The sequence below is a fragment of the Denticeps clupeoides genome, chromosome 3, assembly GCF_900700375.1.
Source record: "Denticeps clupeoides chromosome 3, fDenClu1.1, whole genome shotgun sequence".
Lineage (NCBI taxonomy): Eukaryota > Metazoa > Chordata > Actinopteri > Clupeiformes > Denticipitidae > Denticeps > Denticeps clupeoides.
This window is the reverse complement of record NC_041709.1, coordinates 30,609,660-30,630,567: the sequence shown is the minus strand read 5'-3', so window position 1 is coordinate 30,630,567 and position 20,908 is coordinate 30,609,660. Positions and strand designations below refer to the sequence as shown.

The window sequence follows — 20,908 nt, the reverse complement described above, 5'->3', positions numbered from 1 at the left end:
CTCGCCCGCAGGGGGGCGCTGCAGTCATAAAGATTCCCCAACGAGACAAACGCAACTCTTCTGCCGCGAAACGTTTGTGAGGTTAAATGTCCGAAATCTTAAGTGCATTTATTCCATTAGTTCCAGCCGATAAAACTGGAATCGTTCCGAATGGATGTTTACGGATTACTTGACAAATCGTTTTTTGGACACAAGAGGGCGCAATATACTTACAAAATAAAAAATAATCTGTATACCATAGCTCATATCATTAGCCCTAAATAAAATATAAACTGTTTGCAGTTGCATGTGCAGAGCATAAAATGATTTAAATGTTTTTGTCGGGGCTCCATTATGTCTTTAACCACGTAAACGTGACGGTGAAATGAAAAAAACACGCTGTATTATTATTATTATTATTATGTTGTAACGACGACGCGCCCCGCACGTCTCGCTCGGAGGCTCCGCCCACACGGCGCGCGGGCGCGCGCACGCCTCTCCCCGCGCGCTCGCCCGCGTGGAGGAGCGCAGTGCGTGAGCGAGCGCCAGCCAGCGTCAGACCCTCAGCCCGAGCTGCGATGATGGCGGCGGCGGTCGAGAGAGGAGGGGTCCGGGCCGCCTTCCTGAACCCGGGCAGCGGCGGCGGCGGCGGCGGCGGCGGAGGAGGAGGACCGGCCCCCGCGGCGATGCCCGCTGCACCCGGAGCGGCAGCCGCGGGCTCGGGCTCGGCTTCGGGAGGCTCCGGCACCATGCCCGTGCCCATGAATCTGTTCGCGACCTGGGAAATAGACCGCTCCTCCCCGAGCTGCGTTCCGAGGTGGGCTGCATACCGCTACCCGTGACATTTCCACGCGTTTCCCGCCGCTCTTTGTTGTCAAACGGATAAATCCGTGCCACGCTCCCGTGACGAGCCCCGACGCGCCAACTTTCTCTGCGGTCGTCGGTAAATGCTGCGGGTTTTCACACCTCGTTTCCTGTCCGTGCGTGTTTTTTTTTATTTATTTTAAATCCTTCTTTTCACTACCAGAGATCCGCGGGTGTGTTTCGTGGCGCCAGACAGCGGGTCGCGCCGTGACCCGTTCGGGCCACAGTTCTGTGGGGCGACACCTTTCGTCGCCGCCGCAGCCCCGCTTTCCTCCTCCTTTCCACAACTGCAGGATCTGTAAAGATGCCCACGCCACGCCCATGCAGGGTGTGTTCATAAGCGCTTACGACGCGACACGCCCTTTCTTCTTCTTTCTGCGAGGGTCATGTTGTGACCTGGCCACTTGCTTCCGTCCAGCACGTTGACACTCACGACGTCCCCACCGGCCCTGAGTGGGAGTGGGAGGACGATGGCCCGGGCCGTTGTGCAACAAGTGAGCCCCGGCGCGGCTTTGATGGCGCTGGAACCATTTCCCTTGGACCTGATGAGAACATGTCGGTGTTAAAGAGGTGCGGCTGCCTGTCCCTTTAAACGGGACGGCGTGGATCATTTTAAGTCACTGTTGGCTCGGATTTAATGTCCCCTGGGACATCAGTGCAGAATATCTGTTGGTGACCAGAAATAAGTTCTTCCCGTATATATCCTGAGAGTGAGTTCTCCTGCGATCACCCCTGTTCCGGTACCGTGTTCTGGGCTTTAGAACCCCGCACCTGTCGGAGCGCTACGAGTTGAAATATTCCAGGACGGTGTCGCTTGGAAGTTGGTGTTCTGATTGGATGGTCCCAGCGGGCCCTGCGAGGTGTCTGGCTTATTAACGCGGGGACCCGTGGGGGAGGGATTCATCATCGCGGCCCAGATGTGTCCCCCCCGGCCCGGGTGAGATGAGCGGGGACGAGGGCCCAGCGCCGCAGGCCGTGGAATGTGCTGAGGTGCAGAATTCGATTGTCTACAAAGCACCGACATCCCTGGTCTTCTCTGCGGCGTGTTTCATCGTCCGTTGGAGAAACGTGGCGTCCCTCCATGCCGGTAATGGTGTCCTGCACTTTTTCGGCATGTGTCCCGCGGTAATGTGACTCTGCCGTGTCCCTGCAATTCCCCGCGATGAATGGAGTCTTTTTTTTTTTTTTGGCGAGGGGGGCAGTGCGGAGGGCACATGGTGGTATTTAAATGGCAGCGGCACTCGCCTCGGGCTCGGTTGCCCTCACGCGGCCTCTTGTTAATATAAGTTGAGGCTGAAACACGTCCCAAACGCAGCCTGTAAACCAGCGAAGGAGGGAGTGCCGGTGTCACGCCGCAATCTGTTCCATAACCTCGGCCTCGCTCCAGGCGAGTGGGCCCTCGTTAAGATGAGATATGGGGCGGGTCCCACGTCCACTCCCCCCCGTCGGAGGGAAACGGCGGCGGACATGGCCAGGAATAGATCAGAGCAGCTGTAATTAAATGCGGCGCACGGCTCCGGTAAGCGCTTGCCGGTGCCTCGTCAATTATTCAGCCTGTTTCATTGGACCTTAATTGCTGTGGGACCTGACGTGAGACTCATTATTAATTTTTTTGGGGGGGGAGGGGTGAGGGGGTGAGGTCGGGTGTGCCGTGTTGCCGCGTCGCTGTTATTTTATATTTATGCCATTTGTCTCCACTCTGCGCACCAGCTTCCCGGTTAATGGTGTTGGGCCGTTGGCCACGGAGGCGGTTCTGCTCAGACAGTTTTATGTGACGTGCTTGTCGTTCCCAGCGTTCGATAAGATGCGTGGTGTAAACGGCATTTGATATAAAATTGTCCGGTGGGAGAGGTTTTGACCACAGAAATATCCCAGAAATAACATGACGAAGTCACATCACCTACGCGAAACCACGCCTACTTGCAGAACGATGCATTAGTGAAAGTGAAGTGATTGTCATTGTGAAACACTGCAGCACAGCACACGGTGTACTGTATGAAATGTGTCCTCTGCATTTAACCATCACCCTTGGTGAGCAGTGGGCAGCCATGACAGGCGCCCGGGGAGCAGTGTGTGGGGACGGTGCTTTGCTCAGTGGCAGCTTGGCGTTTCGGGATTCGAACCGGCAACCTTCTGATTAGGGGGCCGCTTCCTTAACCGCTAGGCCACCACTGCATGGCAGGGTTTCAGTGGACCTGACAGCGTACATGGAAATGACCAGGGCGCTCCTAGCTTGACGGGCGTGACGGAAGTCCACTTTCAGGTATATATCAACATATATATCTGTAAAAAGTTTATTACACAAATGTTACCCTTTCAAAAACAGTTACATTTAAATTTACTTATTAAATTATATACCGTCTACCATCGATGGTTAAGTTTATATTTCAATATGAGTTTTATAGCATATCGCACAAATGGCAAATTTACCTTGTCACAGCAGAAAGTGGATAGTACAACTACAACAACAAAAAAATTGAATAGAGAATTTACTGACTCCATAATATAAAAAGTTCACTATAGAAAGAAGTAGTCTGGAAAAAACTGTGGAAAATCCACATCAGAAAATTGGATGCGTGATGTTGTTAGCTACGAAGGGGAATTGTTTCCCCGCTCGCCTTCTCACTCACGGTGCCAAAAGTGGTCCGATGTTGGTGAAAAGTACCTTTCAGAGACATCTTGTGGCATTGCTGTCACATTGTAACCCATGACTTGCACTTCTTACTGTCTCAGCGGCTATTCACAGTGGAGCGGTTTGGGATATACAAGGAACATTTATTCCATTCCATTGTTCAGAAAGGTCTTTGTACAACGTTTGTAATTCATATGTTGTTGCTTAGTCATTAGGCAACTTTGCCTAATTTTGTCTGTAATACAGAACAAGTCAATAAACCACATTTGTGAAACATTCAGTGATGTTATGTGACCAAAATCTTTTTTAATAATACGTGATGCAAACATGTAATGTAACGTTATTATGTTCAGGCAAGCTTGTTACATGGGGTTTTTGCTGCTTTGTGAGACCTCGGGCGCAGAAATGTAAAATCTATAGGCATTTTATAGTTCTAAAATTATTTTTGAGAGACAGATCACTAGTGGTGCTTCCTTTTACGACACTGAATAAAACTTTGCATCTTATTGACAGTCTGTCTGTATTTAAGCATGATTCTATCAGGATAATCCATGGGTTTCAAGCCTATGGGAAGGTTTCTTTTCTGAAAAGGAATCTGCCCTTCAGCCCCACTGAACAGATTCCTGTTGACTGTTGGGATTATTGCTTGTTCAGATTCCTTTCAGTCATGACTGTTAATGGAAAACAAATCCAGCTTTCTTCACGGTTTGCGGTATTGACACTGTACCCCTCCCAGGGTGAGCAGGACCGGTTTGGACGGCATGGGAAGATCCCTCATAATGCAGATGCCTGCCCAAAATTCAAAGGGAACGTGTGGTGTTGTGCCGGATTTCATCATCGTTCATTCATGGCTCTGCGAATCTGAGCTGCTTGTTGCGTTATACAGAGGCTAATTGGAGGCTGAACTTCCTGTCGGTTTTGAAGTCCTACCTGAATGGGTGCTGCCTGCTGGTGATTAATTTTCTCACTGAGCCGCTCTGTAATTTCCACATCAACGTGGCTGTAAAGTAATGGAGTGATCACCCTAGCCTGGAGACACACACACACACACACTCCTTCAGGTACCTGAGCATCCCGGAAGATGCTTTGTGCGTGTGTGTTTGTCACAGTGTGTGACCCGCAGGGTCTCTGCTGAGCTGTGTGTGAATGTGTGAGAAGGCGGGGCCGGTGGTGGCGGTGACAGCGGCGGCGTGTGGTTTCGGGGTTTTTGCATGGGCTTCATGAGTGCAAGAACAAAACAGTTTGTGTGTATGTGTGCGTGTGCGCGAACATGCACTCTGCTCTGCAGTGGTGACAAGAATCTTTGCATTGTGGCAGTAGGATGTGAACATTTTTGCATGTTCGCTTTTAATATTCTGACACCCACACAAATGCTTTTTTTTTACAAAATCTAAAAGTCAAATTGCTTACTTGATTTTAATTATTACATATTTATAACGCATTTGTCATTTAGTTAGACAAAAGTCAATTGTGTGTTGTGATTGTTTCCAGTTCTTTTGTGTGAGTACACAATTCAATTTTGTTTTTGTCCGCCCCTGATTAATGTGATTGTGGGTGCATGCCGTGATTATGGAGGTGTGTGTGTGTGTGTGTGTGTGTGTGTGTGTGTGCGCTTTATTTTACTTTCTGCGGCCGTCTTCCTTCCAGTGCAACGTGAACCAGCACACAGCAGCCACTCCCCTCAGATGCCGCGCAGTCCGCCGCGTTACTCGTCAGATTATCATTCCTCATGCCGCTCATGTCTGCTGGGGTAGACGTGATGGTCATGTGATCCTGAAGTGGGACGAGGAGAGATGCGCTCCGAGCCCGCACGGCCTGTTGTTCTCCCCGTCTCTCATGCCGGGCTTTTCTTGGAGGTGGGAGACCTGATTTCATCCTCATGCTCTGTCCCTGGAAAGCTGTAATACTTTACAGGTGTGTGTGTGTGTTTCGTAAAGCTTCTCCCCATCATCATCAGCCAATCCGGAGCCATTCTTCAGATTTTCTGTGTCAAGACGGCACCTTCATGAGGCTTTCAGAAGAAATTGTGAAACTGGCTCAGTGTGTGTGTCCCAGTTGCTTACTTTTTCTGTCTCCGGCTCTCCCTCCTCTTTCTGTCTTGCCGATGACCCAGATGCCAAATGCTGATCTGCCTCATCAGAGCGTCAGACCAACGTAAACCTCGCTTCCAGTCCTCTGCGACTCCATAGCTGCCTAGAAGCTCTTACCTCCCACCCTGTGATTGAATTTTAAAAAATGCCCATAATGTAACTAACCTATTTGTGATTGGCTGTGACATGCATTAAATATGCTTTCACAAAATTTCACATAAGTGTTCAATGAAACCGTTCCAGAAACGTGTGAAATTCATCTAAACCAATTCATCATAGGAAGAAACATCTTCTAATTTGATGCAGACGGTCGTTCAGAGGTTAACTGGTTCGAATTTGGTGGTCTCCTCCTCTTGTGACTTAAGGATTGGTTGTTCAGAGGTCAAGGCCAGTGATGCTGAAATACGAGTTGCTCTGGTTGGTGGTATAGTGCTTCTAGTTCTAAAGTTCTTTAGTAGTTCTATATTTCTCCTCTGTTAAACTTATGGTCCAATTAGCATTACCTCTGTTCCCAAATGTGCTGGCAGGTAGGTGTGAGTGATATTTCGGTTCCGACAATTGCCAAAAATAACATAATTGCTTTAAAAATGTTGTGAGTTTTTTTTTTTTTTGTTCAGGTTTGGTGAAATACCCACCTTTGTACTGTCAGTGCAAAAGACCATGATGAGTCTGTTCTATTTCTCCTCATCCTGAACAGGGTGCAGTTCATTTCATGCACATATTCAAAAACAGTGGGCAGTGGTGGCCTAGCGGGTGAGGAAATGGAAGGTTGCCGATTTGAATACCGAGTCGCCAAAGGTGCCACTGAGCAACGTGCCGTCTCCACGCACTGCTCCCCGGGCGCCTGTCATGGCTGCCCACTGCTCACCAAGGGTAATGGTTAAAAGCAGAGGAAACATTTTGTTGTGTCACCGTGTGCTGTGCTGCAGTGTCCACAGTATTGCACTTTATTTCATATTGATACACTTTATTCACACTTTTAAGAACCTATTTATGGCTTTACCTTAGGATGTATTGTCATGTCATTTTAAAAGGACTTGAATAATTCAGTAATAAAATAATAGCGTTAGTTCATTAGAGCTGCTATTTTTCATTATTTACCAAGTATTAAATATTGCTTGAAACTGGCTTGTTCTTGGTGGTATTTTGTTCTTTCTTAGCTTTGTTTTATTCTTATCTTTAAAAAAAATGTTGTTTTAAATAAACATGTTGGCAAAATTGCACAAACCGATTAAAAAATGTTCTGAAATGTTCTTTGGCCTTAATGCTGTTTTGTTCTTTAGGACTATATTTTTACGAAGGCAAATAGATACTGTTCAGTAAGTTACACAAAATATTACAAAATGTATTTAGTTCCAAATCAGTCTGAACATAAATGTAAAATATTCAACTTCTATAAGAGGATTAAGATATGCTTCAGCCCAGTTTAAATCTGTTGAATAATTAATTTGCAGACATGCATGTCTGCATGGAATCGTGTAGAAAAGTGCACGCAAGAACGCATGTGTATGCAAGCGGTGTGTTAGTGTGTGTGTCATGCTGCTGGTGTGAGGAACGCTCTGCTGCTCTTGGGAGGCCAGCGTGGCCCAGTTCCGTGAAACATTTCCTGGAGAGGAAGTAGCTGTGTGGAGAGACTTCCTGTGGGTCATCCTACTGTTTGTGAAGGAGAGAGAGAAACAAAGTCGAGACGTGTTCACGTGGAAACCATTTAAATTCTGGTGGCACACCATGTGTGTGTGTCTTCTGTCTTCTTGCTCTATATTGGTTTTCTCTGGGGCTGGGGAGATAATCTACATTATTGATTTATTCAAATTGTACTTCCATGTCATCATTCCAATGCCTGGCTTTAATGAAAAATTGCAGTGCACATTGTCGTGCTTTTGGGCAACTGAAAATAGTGAAAATACACCATAATGTGTATAATGTGTATATTAATTTTCATCGAGTCCATTGTTAACACTGACAGGCTGGTTTGCGTCTGGAAATCAGATGTTAAGTGTGCAGTGGAGGTCAGTCTGTGGTTCTTTGGGTTCGTCCCAGATTGCTACAACTGGTAAAACGTATGAGGCTTATTGGTCTAATTTGGGGTTGTGGTTAATTATTTAGTTTTTTTTATTTGCTTTTTCATTGCCTGAGTTAGAAAGTCCAGTTTCCTGCAAATGGCACGATTGGTAATTACTCTATTTGAAATGAAATATTAGTACAAGAGTAAACACACACACTTTTTTGTCTAGTGTCTGTGAAGCATATAATTGTATGTTTGCTGTACAAAATGCAGTGTGTGTGTGTGTGTGTCTGAGGATGAGATAGATGATGCTCAGCTTTGTACTTCTGCACCAGAGCAGAACTGATGTGATCAATCTGCGTTCCCCTGGCAAAAATGTGACACACATGCATATGGGCGTACACACACTGCTGTCTGTCACGTTGCCTCGGACCCCCGCCCTGCTCCAACCGATTGACCGTTTATCCCGGGGGGGTCAAAGGTCACCATTTCCGGCCCTGATCACCGAGACTTCAAGGTCCGAATCCCATTACATGAGCTGCCAATCAACCCAGGATGGCTGCCACCCATTCAGGTGATCAATCATCACCGGTACAAAGCAGACAGGCCGTAGACCTCGAAAGCCCCAGGGGATTGTGGGTATGTTAATGCAGTGTCGAATGGCTACTGTATTGATTGCATCAGTAAGTCAGGCGCGGTGCACCTTGTGTTTTTATCCGTCAAAACGTCCTTTTTATGCAGGAGGCAAAAGATGCAAATATCCAAATTTAATGTCTGATTTTACAGTGTTCTGTAAAGCAGGGGTTCCCAACCTTTTTTCCTGAACCCCCCAGGACAATGAAATGGATGAAAGCAATGAAACTGGAAAGCCTGTTTTTTAGATGTTTGTTAATGGATGTAAGTACATACCTTTGCAAATGTACAGCTGCGATTGCTGTGTTTGGTCACATGACTTTTTCAAGTTTTATTTTGTTTGGAGAAATGTCACTTATGGCCTTTGGATAATTCAGGCATTTTCTGATTATGAATGTCATATTAACATCATTCACTTTAGCTGTTAGCTAAAACAGATGAACGTGCTAGAACATGAACTGAAGAGCTGTGCTTTCGGACCACGTTTCTTCTTCAGCTGCTCTCATATTCGGATGTGTGTTTACATTTTTTCGTACGCTCTTTTTTTTTTTTCTTTCTTTCTCACGAGCAACTGTGAGAGTGGTGGGGCCCGAGTCATTTCCTGCCCCAGTCGCTTCCTGCCCGTGGGGTGGCGGGGCTGATGAGTAACATCTGATGGCAGTGGTGACGGTGCCCGCTCAGACTGGCAGCGCCACGGAGCAGTGTGATGCTGTGGAACCTGGTCAGAACCCCCTCACACTCCCTCTTCTTTTCACATGAACCTCACGGAACTAGACACCATGATGTGAATGGAGGCGTAAAAAGGAGCTCGGTTCGGATTCTGGTGCTCCAGCAGACGTTTCAGAAAATCAGCAATTCTATTCAAGAAGGTCATTTTGTTTTCTAATAAAATAAACGCTATGATACATGACCAGAAGTCATGGCTTCATCTTTTCCGCCAATTTAAATTGAAGGAGGGCATGGTGTTCTGTCTTTGTGTATGTGTGTGTGTGTGTTCATACATCCACAGCTGTTTGGGCCATTTGTTGGTGTAATGGATGCTTGTCTGGCCTGAATCATTGTGCAACCATTTGAAGTTATATGGTGTGTGTGTGTGTGTGTGTGTTAGAGAAATGGTGTTCTCTCATCCCTAATGGCTCTTTGAGAGAAGTGCTTGTGCTGGTTTAAATGGGCTGGATCGATGGGCCCTCAGCTGTAATGACTGATGTTCTGTGGTCTTTGGGAGTGGAAGAGACGCTGATGTGATTTTCCCCCAGATTCGCTCTGGACCCCTCCTTTTCTTTTTTCTTTTTTATTATCATAATGTGGGTCTTATGATAAGCGGTCCGAGGGAAAGTTTCACACTGTGATATTTGTATGGCTGTTCTCACTCTATCTCTCCGTTGCACTGTTGTCCCCGTTTCTTCTTCCACGTTTTTCTTTCATTCTGGCATTTCCTGACGAGCATCCTCCCAGCATCCTCCCTCCCTGCTGCCTCTCTCTTTCCTAGAAGACAGGAAGTGCGGGAGACCCATTAGCGCTGCGTGGTCCTATTAAACTAGTTCAGAGTTCCTCACTTCTTCACTCAACAATCTTCTTACAAAGGATCCAAAACTCAAAACTTTTAAAATTTCAGTTTCTTATTGTCACGGTCGGTCTTCACCATCCTCCTCCTAAAACTTATAAAAATATAAAGTGGCAGTGGTGGCCTAGCGGTTATGGAAGCGTCCCCGTAAGTCACCAACTTAAGTTCAAGGAATTAAAAAAAAAAGATCATTAATAATAAATTGTATAATGAAACATTTTGTTATGTATTTTTGTACGTAACAAAAATGATTCAAATTTTTAAAAATAAAACCAGGCTGGATATAGCTGTAGAATTCACTAGATAGTCAGCGTGGTGCTTTTAAAAATAATGAATTATGTAGGTGTTGTCAGTGACGGTAAAACATCATAATTCTTTCCCAGTTCCATGCCGAGGTCGCTCTACGCTCTAATGCTAACATTTCGTGTCGCTCAAGGCCGACGGTGAACAACGGCGCTTATCGGACACACATCACTGCGCCCGTCAGCCCGGCTCATTACTGAGCCCCTGTTCATCTGAATTAGGGGCTCATTAACAGCCTGAATTGGCACCGAACACCCAGGACGAATGAGAGTTACGCGCAGGACAAGACGCTGATGCAAATGGACATGGTTCATGTACGCTGACGTAACCGAGTTATTGCACGAGAAAAAGAAAACAATCACTAGATGAACATGTTGTGACTCCCGTTCGCTGCCTCCCCCATTCTTGTCCGCAGGCGCTGTGTGTTGCGCTGCAGTCGTCAGACGTCTTGTCATCTCTGTAGCAGCTGCTTGTGTTGGACTTTTCCACTGGGAGCTCTTGTTTTTTTATCGCCACTTGTCATAGGCCGATTAGAACTGCAGTCTGAGGCAGAAACTCAGTATTGGAGATAAACATTTTGCCCACGGTGCATTTGTGAACACATCAGTTTTGGTTAATGTGAGAATGATAGTAGCTTCAAGTACCATTGTGTCCCAGATGGCAATATTGTCATCAGCAGGCAATGCAGACTGAACGTTATGTGTTCCACAAAGGAGTATTTTTATTTTGCTTGATTAAAATATAACCAGGAATCGTCACTGTGATTAATCACTCCTATTGGACATTCCACTTTAATTGTCTCACTAACTGAAAAATTTGAGACTGTCAATTTAATTTGTTTTGGGATGACTGTGTTGTAGTGAAATTTAATATTGATCAGTTGGCAAGACCCAATCCTGACTCAACAAATGATCTTAGTTCTTTTGACATGACTCTTTACTCCTGTGTGTTCCATTATTGCACCTTCAAAACACTACATGTTTTTCCATTGGTAAATGCCATAAAATGTAAATGGGACAGTCCCACCGGAGACACTCAGGGTTAAGTGTCTTACTAATGGTTGTATGTGGGGTTTTAACCTGGGACTTTGTTTACATTTACATTTACAGTATTTATCAGACGCCCTTATCCAGAGCGACTTACAATCAGTAGTTACAGGGACAGTCTCCCTGGAGCAATTTAGGGTTAAGTGTCTTGCTCAGGGACACAATGGTAGTAAGTGGGATTCGAACCCAGGTCTTCTGGTTCATGGGCGAGTGTGTTACCCACTAGGCTACTACCACTTTGTGGTCCAGTGGCGCGTGTGTTGCTCTCTAGGATACTATATTGCTAGTTTACTTTTTGCTTACTGAAGCTTTTGCATAGCTTCACTCTTTTTATCCTGTTGGATGTAGAAATATTAATATGCAATATTGCAATATTAATTTTACATCATTATCCAAACACAACCCCCAAAATATGTACACTTCACATGTATCATGTCAAATTATTGTACACTCACACATATGTGTTTATGTCAATGCTTGTGTTTGCTGTGCACTCACAACGTCATAGCCCGTAACCCACAATAAATAAGACTGATTGGCCAGCGCGTTTGGGTACAACAATTGCTCCCCTCTTTAAAAAAAGGTCAATTTCAATTTTGTTGTTAATCGACTGTGCCTGTCAGACTTAGTAATTAGTATTTTTATCTCAAGATGACGCCTTGTTATTGCCGTGCTGAGCCACATATTTATTGTTGGTGATCAGACTCTGACCACGGCTCAGATGGTTAAAGAGCAAGAGAGAAATGTAGACAGGGCGAGAACGCTGCAGAGAAGGTGATTTCTCTTATATCTGTCCTCGCCACCACCGTCACCTAGCAACCAGCCACACTTGAATCATTGCAGTCGGTAAACACCGTCTGTTTCAAAATGGCTGACGCCCTTCAAACAATTTTTGGCCAACTTTACTATTACCAAATTCAAATTTTATTTGTCACATACAGAGTCATACACGGTATGATATGCAGTGAAATGCTTTAGCTACTGTTATAGACCACAATGTTGCGAATATTGCAAGTATACAATGAACCAATATGCAAATATTGCAAACATAACCAAATATTACATTTTTATGTCTTTAGCATAAAACATAAAATATGTGTAACCAGCATGTCTTGTCGTGGGTTCCAGGTCCACTCCACTTCTGCCTGGGTTCTAGCAGGCCCTGCTCCTCAGCAGCTCCGCCTGGGCATGGCAGGGTCGGGATTAAGGGCTTTCTGGGCCTTTCACTGAGAAAACACAGCGGCAGTGCGACAGTTGAGACCGGCAGACCTAATCCTGTTAAACCCCCGGGATTCATTTCCGGAAGCCGCTGCTTCCTCGTGTGGTCAAGTGTGTGCCGCCAGGAGAGATTATACCTCAGAGGTGGCACAGGAGCACGTCCCAGATCGTCTCTGGTGGTTGTCACATTGAGAACCGGCATAAATACCAATGCTGGTGTGGTCACTAATGAAATAACGAGAAGCTCCTGGGGGAAAAAAGAAAGTGGTTCATTTATTCTAGCATCCCATAATTATGAGCATACTGCTGGGGTCCAGCAGCCGCCTGCGAGTCGAGTGGCTGTGTTTGCATTCCTGGACTTCTGGTCATCATGGTGGATATCGTGCATCTGAATTCTGATACTCAAAGTGGCGTTTCCTGTTTGTAGTGTCAAAATCTGTTCTGTTTTAGGGTTCATTGTTGTTTTTGCACTGTGCTGGGGCAGTGGTGGCCTAGTGGGCTCCTAACCACTGGGTTGCGGGTTCGAATCCCGAACCACCAAGTTTCCACTGAGCAAGACACCGTCCCTACACACTGCTCCCCGGGCGCCTGTCACGGCTGCCCACTGCTCACTTTATTTTGCTCGCTCTTCTGGAGGGAACAGCTGTTGAGCCACGTCCTCTCCTTCATCCCAGTGCCAGAGACCTGAAAACATCCTTCATCCAGTCGCAGCCGTCCTCTCCATTATTTATAGCATCACGCCTGGAAATGATCAAAATTATGTACAAAATGTACACACCTGGGTCACACAGTGTGTTGGGTGTGTGTATGAGATCATCATCTGTGTTCTTCATTGCTTATAAAATATTAACTTGCTCTGCAAGTGTCCTAAAGGAACCAGAACCTAAAATAATTCCATCAGTGTCATACCTCTGACCTCTCAGAGGTCATGAGGTTATTTTTTAGAAAGAGTGTGTGTGTGTGTGTTTGAGTGTGTGATGAATCCCGAATGAATCCTTGCTAACGCTACCCTAATGTCCTTGGCTGCAAATTTGTAGGATCTTCTTGCATCTGTCACCATGTCTCTGTAAGGACACGTTTCTCGTGTTTAAAGGGGTTTATTCCAGGATCTGTCCGCTTAATCTCTTATCTTCACCGTACCTTTGATGAGCGCGTACCATCAATCCCGGGGGGATGACAGGCAGAAGATAATCGCTTCTATTAATATCCTCACATCATCACTGATCTAATTATCCACACATTTGTATTTCTGGTGTTAAGAGTTGCGCCAGGTATAGACAGAAACGTGACAAGCAGACATTTATGCAAATGCACATTTTTAAACAGCATTTCACCTTGGTCATTTGTCCCACCGCTGCCATTATATTGGGGCAGTGGTGGCCTAGTGGTTAAGGAAGCGGCCCTGTAATCTGAAGGTCTGCCAAGGTGCCACTGAGCACCGTCCGCACACACTGCTCCCCGGGCACCTGTCATGGCAGCCCACTGCTCACTCAGGGTGATGGGTTAAATGCAGAGGACAAATTTCACTGTGTGCACCGTGTGCTGTGCTGCTGTGTATCACATGTGATAAATAAAGTGTATCACTTTATTTATTTAGTTGGTGTGAATTAGCAGCTGCAGATGTATTTACGTACGGAGAGTGGCGAACAGCGGATAGCTTTATTCAGAGTTCAGCAGCGTGAAGTCACTCGTTGTGAGGACAACTGGCTGCACGGATCTACTGCAGGCAAAACACATGACTACAACAATGGCACAAACGGGCTCTGTGCTTCTCCATCCTCGGCTGCCATGGGGCAGTGCTGGCATAGCGGGGAAGGAAGCGGACTTATAATCACAAGGTTGCGGGTTCAAATCCCCAACCGTTAACAAGGTGCCGTCCCCACGCACAGCTCTTCATGGCTGCCCACTGCTCACCAAGGTGTGCTGTGCTTGCTGTATATCGCCGATGACAATCACTTCGCTCTCATTTATTACATTTTTTTAATTCCTGACCCTGATCTCAGCACACAAATATTCATCCACCGCCAGCGGCAGTTTAACCACGAGTATGCCGCTGCGCGTCTATGCTCCATTCACTCAAATGAGCAATAATGCTTCATCTTAATGTGCTGCACTTCCAAGCAGCAGCTCTTAATGCAGAGAAATGGCTTTGACTTTATGAGCTGCATGAGTTTTTAATGCTCGTCACTTCTCAGAGTGGTGATGTATTTGGCCTTTAGTCCGAAAACAAGACACTTGTAAAAACCAGAAGTGTGCATCAGAGGTACTGATTGGACTGGTAGAATAATGGCTTTATAGTAGGCATTTGTTTTAAAGAATTACACCTACGTAGGGATTTGGAATGACATTTTTGAATACATTTTAAGAAGGCATTGTGAGATTTGCATGAAAACCTTATTGCATCAGTGCAGAAGACCCGTTAATCAAATAAGAAGTCGGTGTGTGTGTGTGTGAATATTGCTTTATGTTAATTGAATTGGTCAAACGCAGTGTTGTCAAAAAGTCTCCAACTGCACTTTTAAAGCATGTAGCTTCCCAAATTCTCCCACACCACCCCTCTGCTACGCTCCCTCCACTGGCTCCCAGTAGCTGCACGCAGGTTCAAAATACTGATGCTGGCCTACAAAGCCAAACATGGAGTAGCACCATCCTACCTCACAGCCCTTATTACACCTCGCACTGCACCTCGTATACTCCGAGCCTCCAGTACTGCTCGCCTGGTCCCTCCATCTCCATTCATCTAGACTCTTCTCCATCTTGGCCCCTCGGTGGTGGAATGAACTTCCCCTCGAGGTCAGAACAGCTCAGTCACTTAGTATTTTCAAACGGCAGCTCAAGACCTTCCTCTTTAGAAAATATTTAGATTAACTTGTAACCTTCTTATTGTCTAACTTGTGTACAGAATCTACAACAAGAGTGAATAAAAAGATTCATAGCTGGGGGTCCTAATGAACCAGAACTGATCACTTCATCGATAGAAACTTGAAAGCACGTTGTAAGTCACTCTGGATAAGGGCGTCTGCCAAATGCCTTATATGTAAATGTAAATATGCAAGTCATGTCTTGTTGCAGCAGCAAAATTTACATCTAAAATTGGACAGTATTTTCAAACCGGTATTAACATAATACTAATGGATGTTTTTAACCTGGTTGTCAATACGTCACAAGAGTGCCACTATAGTGCCACTGGGCAAAGCACCGTCCCCACACACTGCTCATGGCTACCCACTGCTCACTAAGGGTGATGGTTGAATGCAGACACATTTCATTCTGTCACCATGTGCTGTTTTTCACAATGACAATTCCTTCACAAAATCAATAGAGATCAATTCTGAATGCGGTTAAAACAAATAGTGATTAATAGTAAAAAAAATGGTGATAATTAGCATGTGCATCACCATTAGGTTGATCTTTGTGACAATCAGGATGAAGTCTGTCAGACCAGACGATTTGAAAGTGAAAGTGAAGTGATTGTATTTGTGATACACTGCAGCACAGCACACAGTGAAATGTGTCTTCTGCATTTAACCCATCACCCTTGGTGAGCAGTGGGCAGCCATGACAGGCGCCCGGGGAGCAGTGTGTGGGGACGGCTCTTTGCTTAGTGGCACCTCAGTGGCACCTTGGCGGATCAGGATTCGAACCGGCAACCTTCTAATTATGGGGCTGCTTCCTTAACCGCTAGGACAACCCTGCCCCATTTTGTCAGGGTGGTGTGGGCAGTTCAAAGTTTTAATAGTTAAACTGCTCATTAAGTTTCTGTAAAATTTTGTGCTCCATCAGAGGTTGGCACTTTCACGTGGAGGACACACAGTCTGACATTTGATTCAGGCAGTGCGGTATTTGTGCTGTATCTCTGGGTCTCGTCAAACAACAAAGGGCCGGGGGTGGGGGTTATGTAAGAGGACCGCTGGAGAGGCCGCTGAAAGCGCTCCAGTGTTCGTGTCGTTTCCCATGCTCTGGGCTCCGGGCCGCGTTGCCGGAATGTTCTGGACGCTTCGGCCGGCTCAATGGGCCAGAGCCGAGTGGGGATCACTGAGGCTGCTGCTTTTGTGTTGACTCGGCACAAAGTTCAGCCCCGCTGTTCTCCGGCCGCTCCTTTTGTGGTGTAAATAGAGGGGTTTGTGTCCTGCTGTGTGTGTGTGTGTGTGTGTGTGAGAGAGAGATTTGATTGGTGTTTCCTGACAGTAACAGGGAGGCTGCACAGCTCCCATCCTCAACATCGTCAACGTTGCCTGATGCCAGCGATCAGAAGCCTTCATTAAAAGTCAGTCCGGTCAAAACGATAGCAACGTCCCCTGACAGAATTAACGAAGGTATTGAAACGTCAACTGGCCACCCGATTGAGCACCTTCCTGGAATCTTGCTCCATTTCTAGCATTTTATCAGACGCGCTTATCCAGAGCCATTTACCATCAGTAGTTACAGGGACAGTCCCCCTCAAGCAACTCAGGGTTAAGTGTCTTTCCAGTGTATTTGTTGGCTTGTCTGAGAGGGCAGATGAGATTTGTGCTCGTAACACTGAGCTTGTGCCACGTCCTATCCCATGATGCTCGCTGTCATAGCCGTTTCGTTCACATCCTCTCGGCTCCACGTGAGGTTGGAAAGCCTCACATGGGAAAATAATTAGCTCCCTGAAGGCCAGCCAGTGCGGTTAGACTCACCTTGAGCTCACATCAGGAACTCTGTACGCATTGCACAAACACAACACACACACACACACACACACAGCTGGGTGATCATTAAAATGATCCTCATCCGTCTCGGGAGCAGTGTGTGTGTTGATTGGAGGGTGTTTGGAAGGCGTGTGGTTATTATGGGGTCTCGGGTGTAACACCTCCTCTCTCATCTCGTCCCCTGCAGGTTGTGCAGCCTGACGCTGAAGAAGCTGATTGTGCTGAAGGAGCTGGACAGGGAGCTCAACTCTGTGGTCATTGCTGTGAAAATACAGGTGAGAACAAGTCTCTCCTTCATTTTCCGCTGAGCTCAGAGGTGACCGCCGTCTTGCCGTGGTTGCCAAGGCATCGGCACGTTGGGTGGGAGCAGGGTGATGGAGTCGGAGTGAGTTCCCTCTTCAGATTCCTGATCGTCCACTCCCTCACTCCGCTTTCTTCTGTCTCCTCTCCTCCTTGAGCAGAAGCGGATTGTGGTGTATTTTGATATTTGATTTTTTTACATTCTTAATTTTTTTAAATCACTTTTTAAACAATTACCTCAATCCCTCCATGTGTGTTCTGATACCACCCAGGTAGTAGTAGCATAGTGGGTAACCAGATCACCACAATGTCACTGGTTCAAATCCCACTTCCTGCCATTGTGTCCTGTATCTACTGATTGTAATGTTGTCTGCTAAATACTGCAAATGTTCATCTAAAACCGTAGTGTCTTATCACTTAAACTAGCAAACAAACCCCACGCTTAGTGCTAAGTGCAAGTTTGAAAATTGTGCACTGAAGCACTAGAAGCACTGCAGTATTATTGCAAATTTTGTTGCACTTATATATGTATACATTTCTGCAGTTTAAAGACAGAATTTGAATTGAGAAGCCACTGAAGGTTCCTATTTCCAGATTATTCTGTTGTACGGAAATTGAAAATAAGGACAAAAAAAAGAAAAGAAATCTTGACAGAAGGGCTCGCACTCTCTCGCTCACGGAGAAGGCATCCATCAAGGCAGCCGCAGGTTTTTAATCTTGTTCTGATGAGGTACGGCAGAGCTGGTTTTTGTACCACAAGCCCCAGCGATGTAATAAAGGATTGGAAGTTAAAGCCTCTTGGTCGTAATTAACAGTGGAAGTCTATTTGCAGTTGGACTTGCAGAGCTGGGTGGCGTTATCTACCTTCTAGCTGGCACCCTGGGAAGGATGGAAACAGCCTGATATATGACGCACATAGCATTTCAGTGGACGACTGCAAAAAATGGCAATATAAAGTCCATCCATCCATTTTACGAGACCACTGATCACAAGGGCAGCATGTGGAGTTGTTTTATGGAAGTAGAAACAGTGGGAAATGACCATGAGATCTCCAAAAACATCTCCACACACACATATATATATATATATAAAGTCGAAACTATGCATAGTGTCAAAAATAGATCATAAACAGGATATCTCGACAAAATGTGTTTCAATATATATATATATACTCCACATCAACAGTTATCTAGATTGATCATAAATCCACAATTTTTAGTGCGATTTAATTTATTTTTACTTTGCATTTGCAAATTCTGTGAAGGTAAGAAGGAAAGGTTGTCTTATTGCTTTAAATTTGTTTTGATCACATGACCCATGAATATCCACATAGTTATCTACAGATTCAATCTACAGATTCATTTTATAGAATATTGCACGTTGCAGACAACCCTTTATCTTGTCTGGTATGCCCAGCAATTTAGGACGTGCACACATACTCCACTGCAACCCAAATTAATTCAGATCAGAGTTTGTTAAAAAAAACTGCAGTCACATATAAATATAGCAGAAGAATAAAAATAGCAGCTGAAAGGATAAATAAGGTTGAGGAGACTGGCAGATGCTCCTTTGAAAGCTGAGCTCATCCTCTCTAAACCCCTTTTACTGTTCTTCCTCTCCTCCTGCTCTGACTCAGCATTCTTCTAGTGTTAAATGGGTCACTGACATCATATAAATAGTAGGCTTGTCAAAATGAACACATTAATCACCATGATACATTATACAGTAACACAGATTGGAGCTTTTTTTTTTACTGTTTGTTCTTACATACATGTTTGTATAGATCACTGATTGAGTGTGTGTGTGTGTGTAGGGATCCAAGCGCATCCTGAGGTCGAACGAATACGTTCTCCCGCCCAGCGGACTCATGGAGACTGACTTGGAGCTCACGTTCTCGCTGCAGGTACATGGGGTCTGTGCCGGGTTGTAGGCTGTTGCCGGGCCGACGGGGCTAAATCTGCTCATTTTCACAAGAATGTGAAGGCTGTATGCAACGGCAGCTGCTTTAGGGAATGGGAACATTATTTCCACTTCCTGCTGCTGGAAATGCAGTTGACCTCTTGGTCTTGACCTTTTGACCTCTTGGTCCTGACCATTTTTCCCCTCCAGCATATGACCCCAATGAAGCAAAGTAAATGGGTGTTCTTCAATAAGATCCATTCATATACGCTGAATCATGTTAGCTCTCTGTAGCGCTGTACTAATAATGAGATTGACCTTTTTTTTTTTAATGAATTCTGAAAAGCTCCTGGGAAACATTGGAGATGTTTCACAGTATTTGTTGTGTGTTTGTTATAATCTGTGCGATCTGTTTTTTTCCCATCAGTATCCCCACTTCCTAAAGCGAGATGCCAATCGGTTGCAGATCATGCTCCAGCGGAGGAAACGGTACAAGAATCGCACCATCCTTGGCTACAAGACCCTCGCCATGGGTGTGATTAACATGGCTGAGGTAAAGTATTCCATTCTCTTCCTGTTTTAAAAGGGACAAGCGTTCAGCGTACATGCAGTCTGTCCAGACCACCCTTCCATACCAACCATCCAACAAAATCAAACAACGAAAAGCATGTTCGTGTGTGAGCCTAACAATTAACAATATTTCAGGAATCTTGTGACCTCTACAGATTCCCGGGGGATGGGAGTCACTTTCTCTGTCCATCATGTGATCTGGAAGATAACATGATGGAGAGGGTGTTGTAAAGTTTTAACAGAATATGGTTATTAATTGGAATTAGGTAAGGAGCATTTGAATTGGACAGAAGTGGGAAAAAATCATTCTTTGACAGTAAGGCTGACAATAAAGAACAAAGTGAATTTGGAGGCATTAGGATCTGAGGTGTGCAACTTGAATGAACCTGATCATCAGCCACACCAAAAGCTCCTCCTTCACCCTGAAGCTCCTTATTATTCAATCAGGATGTAGCTGGTTGTATGAGACACACACCTGCATGCTGTTCTCGGGTCAGAGGTGGAGGAAGTGGCTGCACGGTGCTGGCCAGCAGGGTGGGTCAATCTGTCTGCGTCTGAACAGCCAGCTACTGCCAAGTCTCCCCGAGCCAGGGCTGAAATGCCAGATGCCGGCGGCCAGATCCAACTGTTCTGACGTCAGCGCCACTCTGCTGGACCTGATGGAGCACCACACTCCGTAGGACACAAACACAACTCCAGGAGGGTGCAGGATGAGACGGATGCAGAAAATTCACCTCATTTTTCTCGCTTTTTGCATAATCGGCAGCTGTCTGTGTTATTATCACAACCAATTTAAATTGATATATAATATTATTAGTGTCAATCACAAATAGCAAAGCTAGACATGACAAAGGGTATTTTGAAGACTCTTAATACAGTAAACATTTTTATTGATCAGGAGGTTATGTTTGAAAAAAGTTGGAAAAAATATGGAACATTTTATATCATGAACATGTGTGTGTGTAAGTTTCTGCAGTTCTGTCTGCTCGTTGTTGATGGGACTTGAGATGAGACTTGAAGAGCTGCAGACTGTCGTGTGCTGCATTGTTACAGACACTTAACAGAGTGGGAGCTTGTAGCGGGTGATGGATGGGCAAGGCAGCGTTGATTTAGAGTAGAGAATCCAGGC

The 20,908-nt window shown here is 45.5% G+C and overlaps 1 protein-coding gene across 2 annotated transcripts in view; it reads left to right on the top strand.

Moving 5' to 3' along the window:
- The first annotated feature begins 484 nt into the window (after positions 1–484).
- Positions 485–20,908, top strand: part of LOC114786240 (phosphofurin acidic cluster sorting protein 2-like) — a 38,078-nt gene continuing 17,654 nt past the window's right edge. For both annotated transcript variants that reach the window (XM_028973198.1, XM_028973197.1), the window contains exons 1-4: positions 485–796; positions 17,198–17,285; positions 19,124–19,213; positions 19,637–19,762. In XM_028973198.1, coding sequence (XP_028829031.1) covers positions 558–796; positions 17,198–17,285; positions 19,124–19,213; positions 19,637–19,762 — 543 coding nt within the window. In that variant the 5' untranslated portion in view covers positions 485–557. The remainder of the gene's footprint in view (positions 797–17,197; positions 17,286–19,123; positions 19,214–19,636; positions 19,763–20,908) is intronic.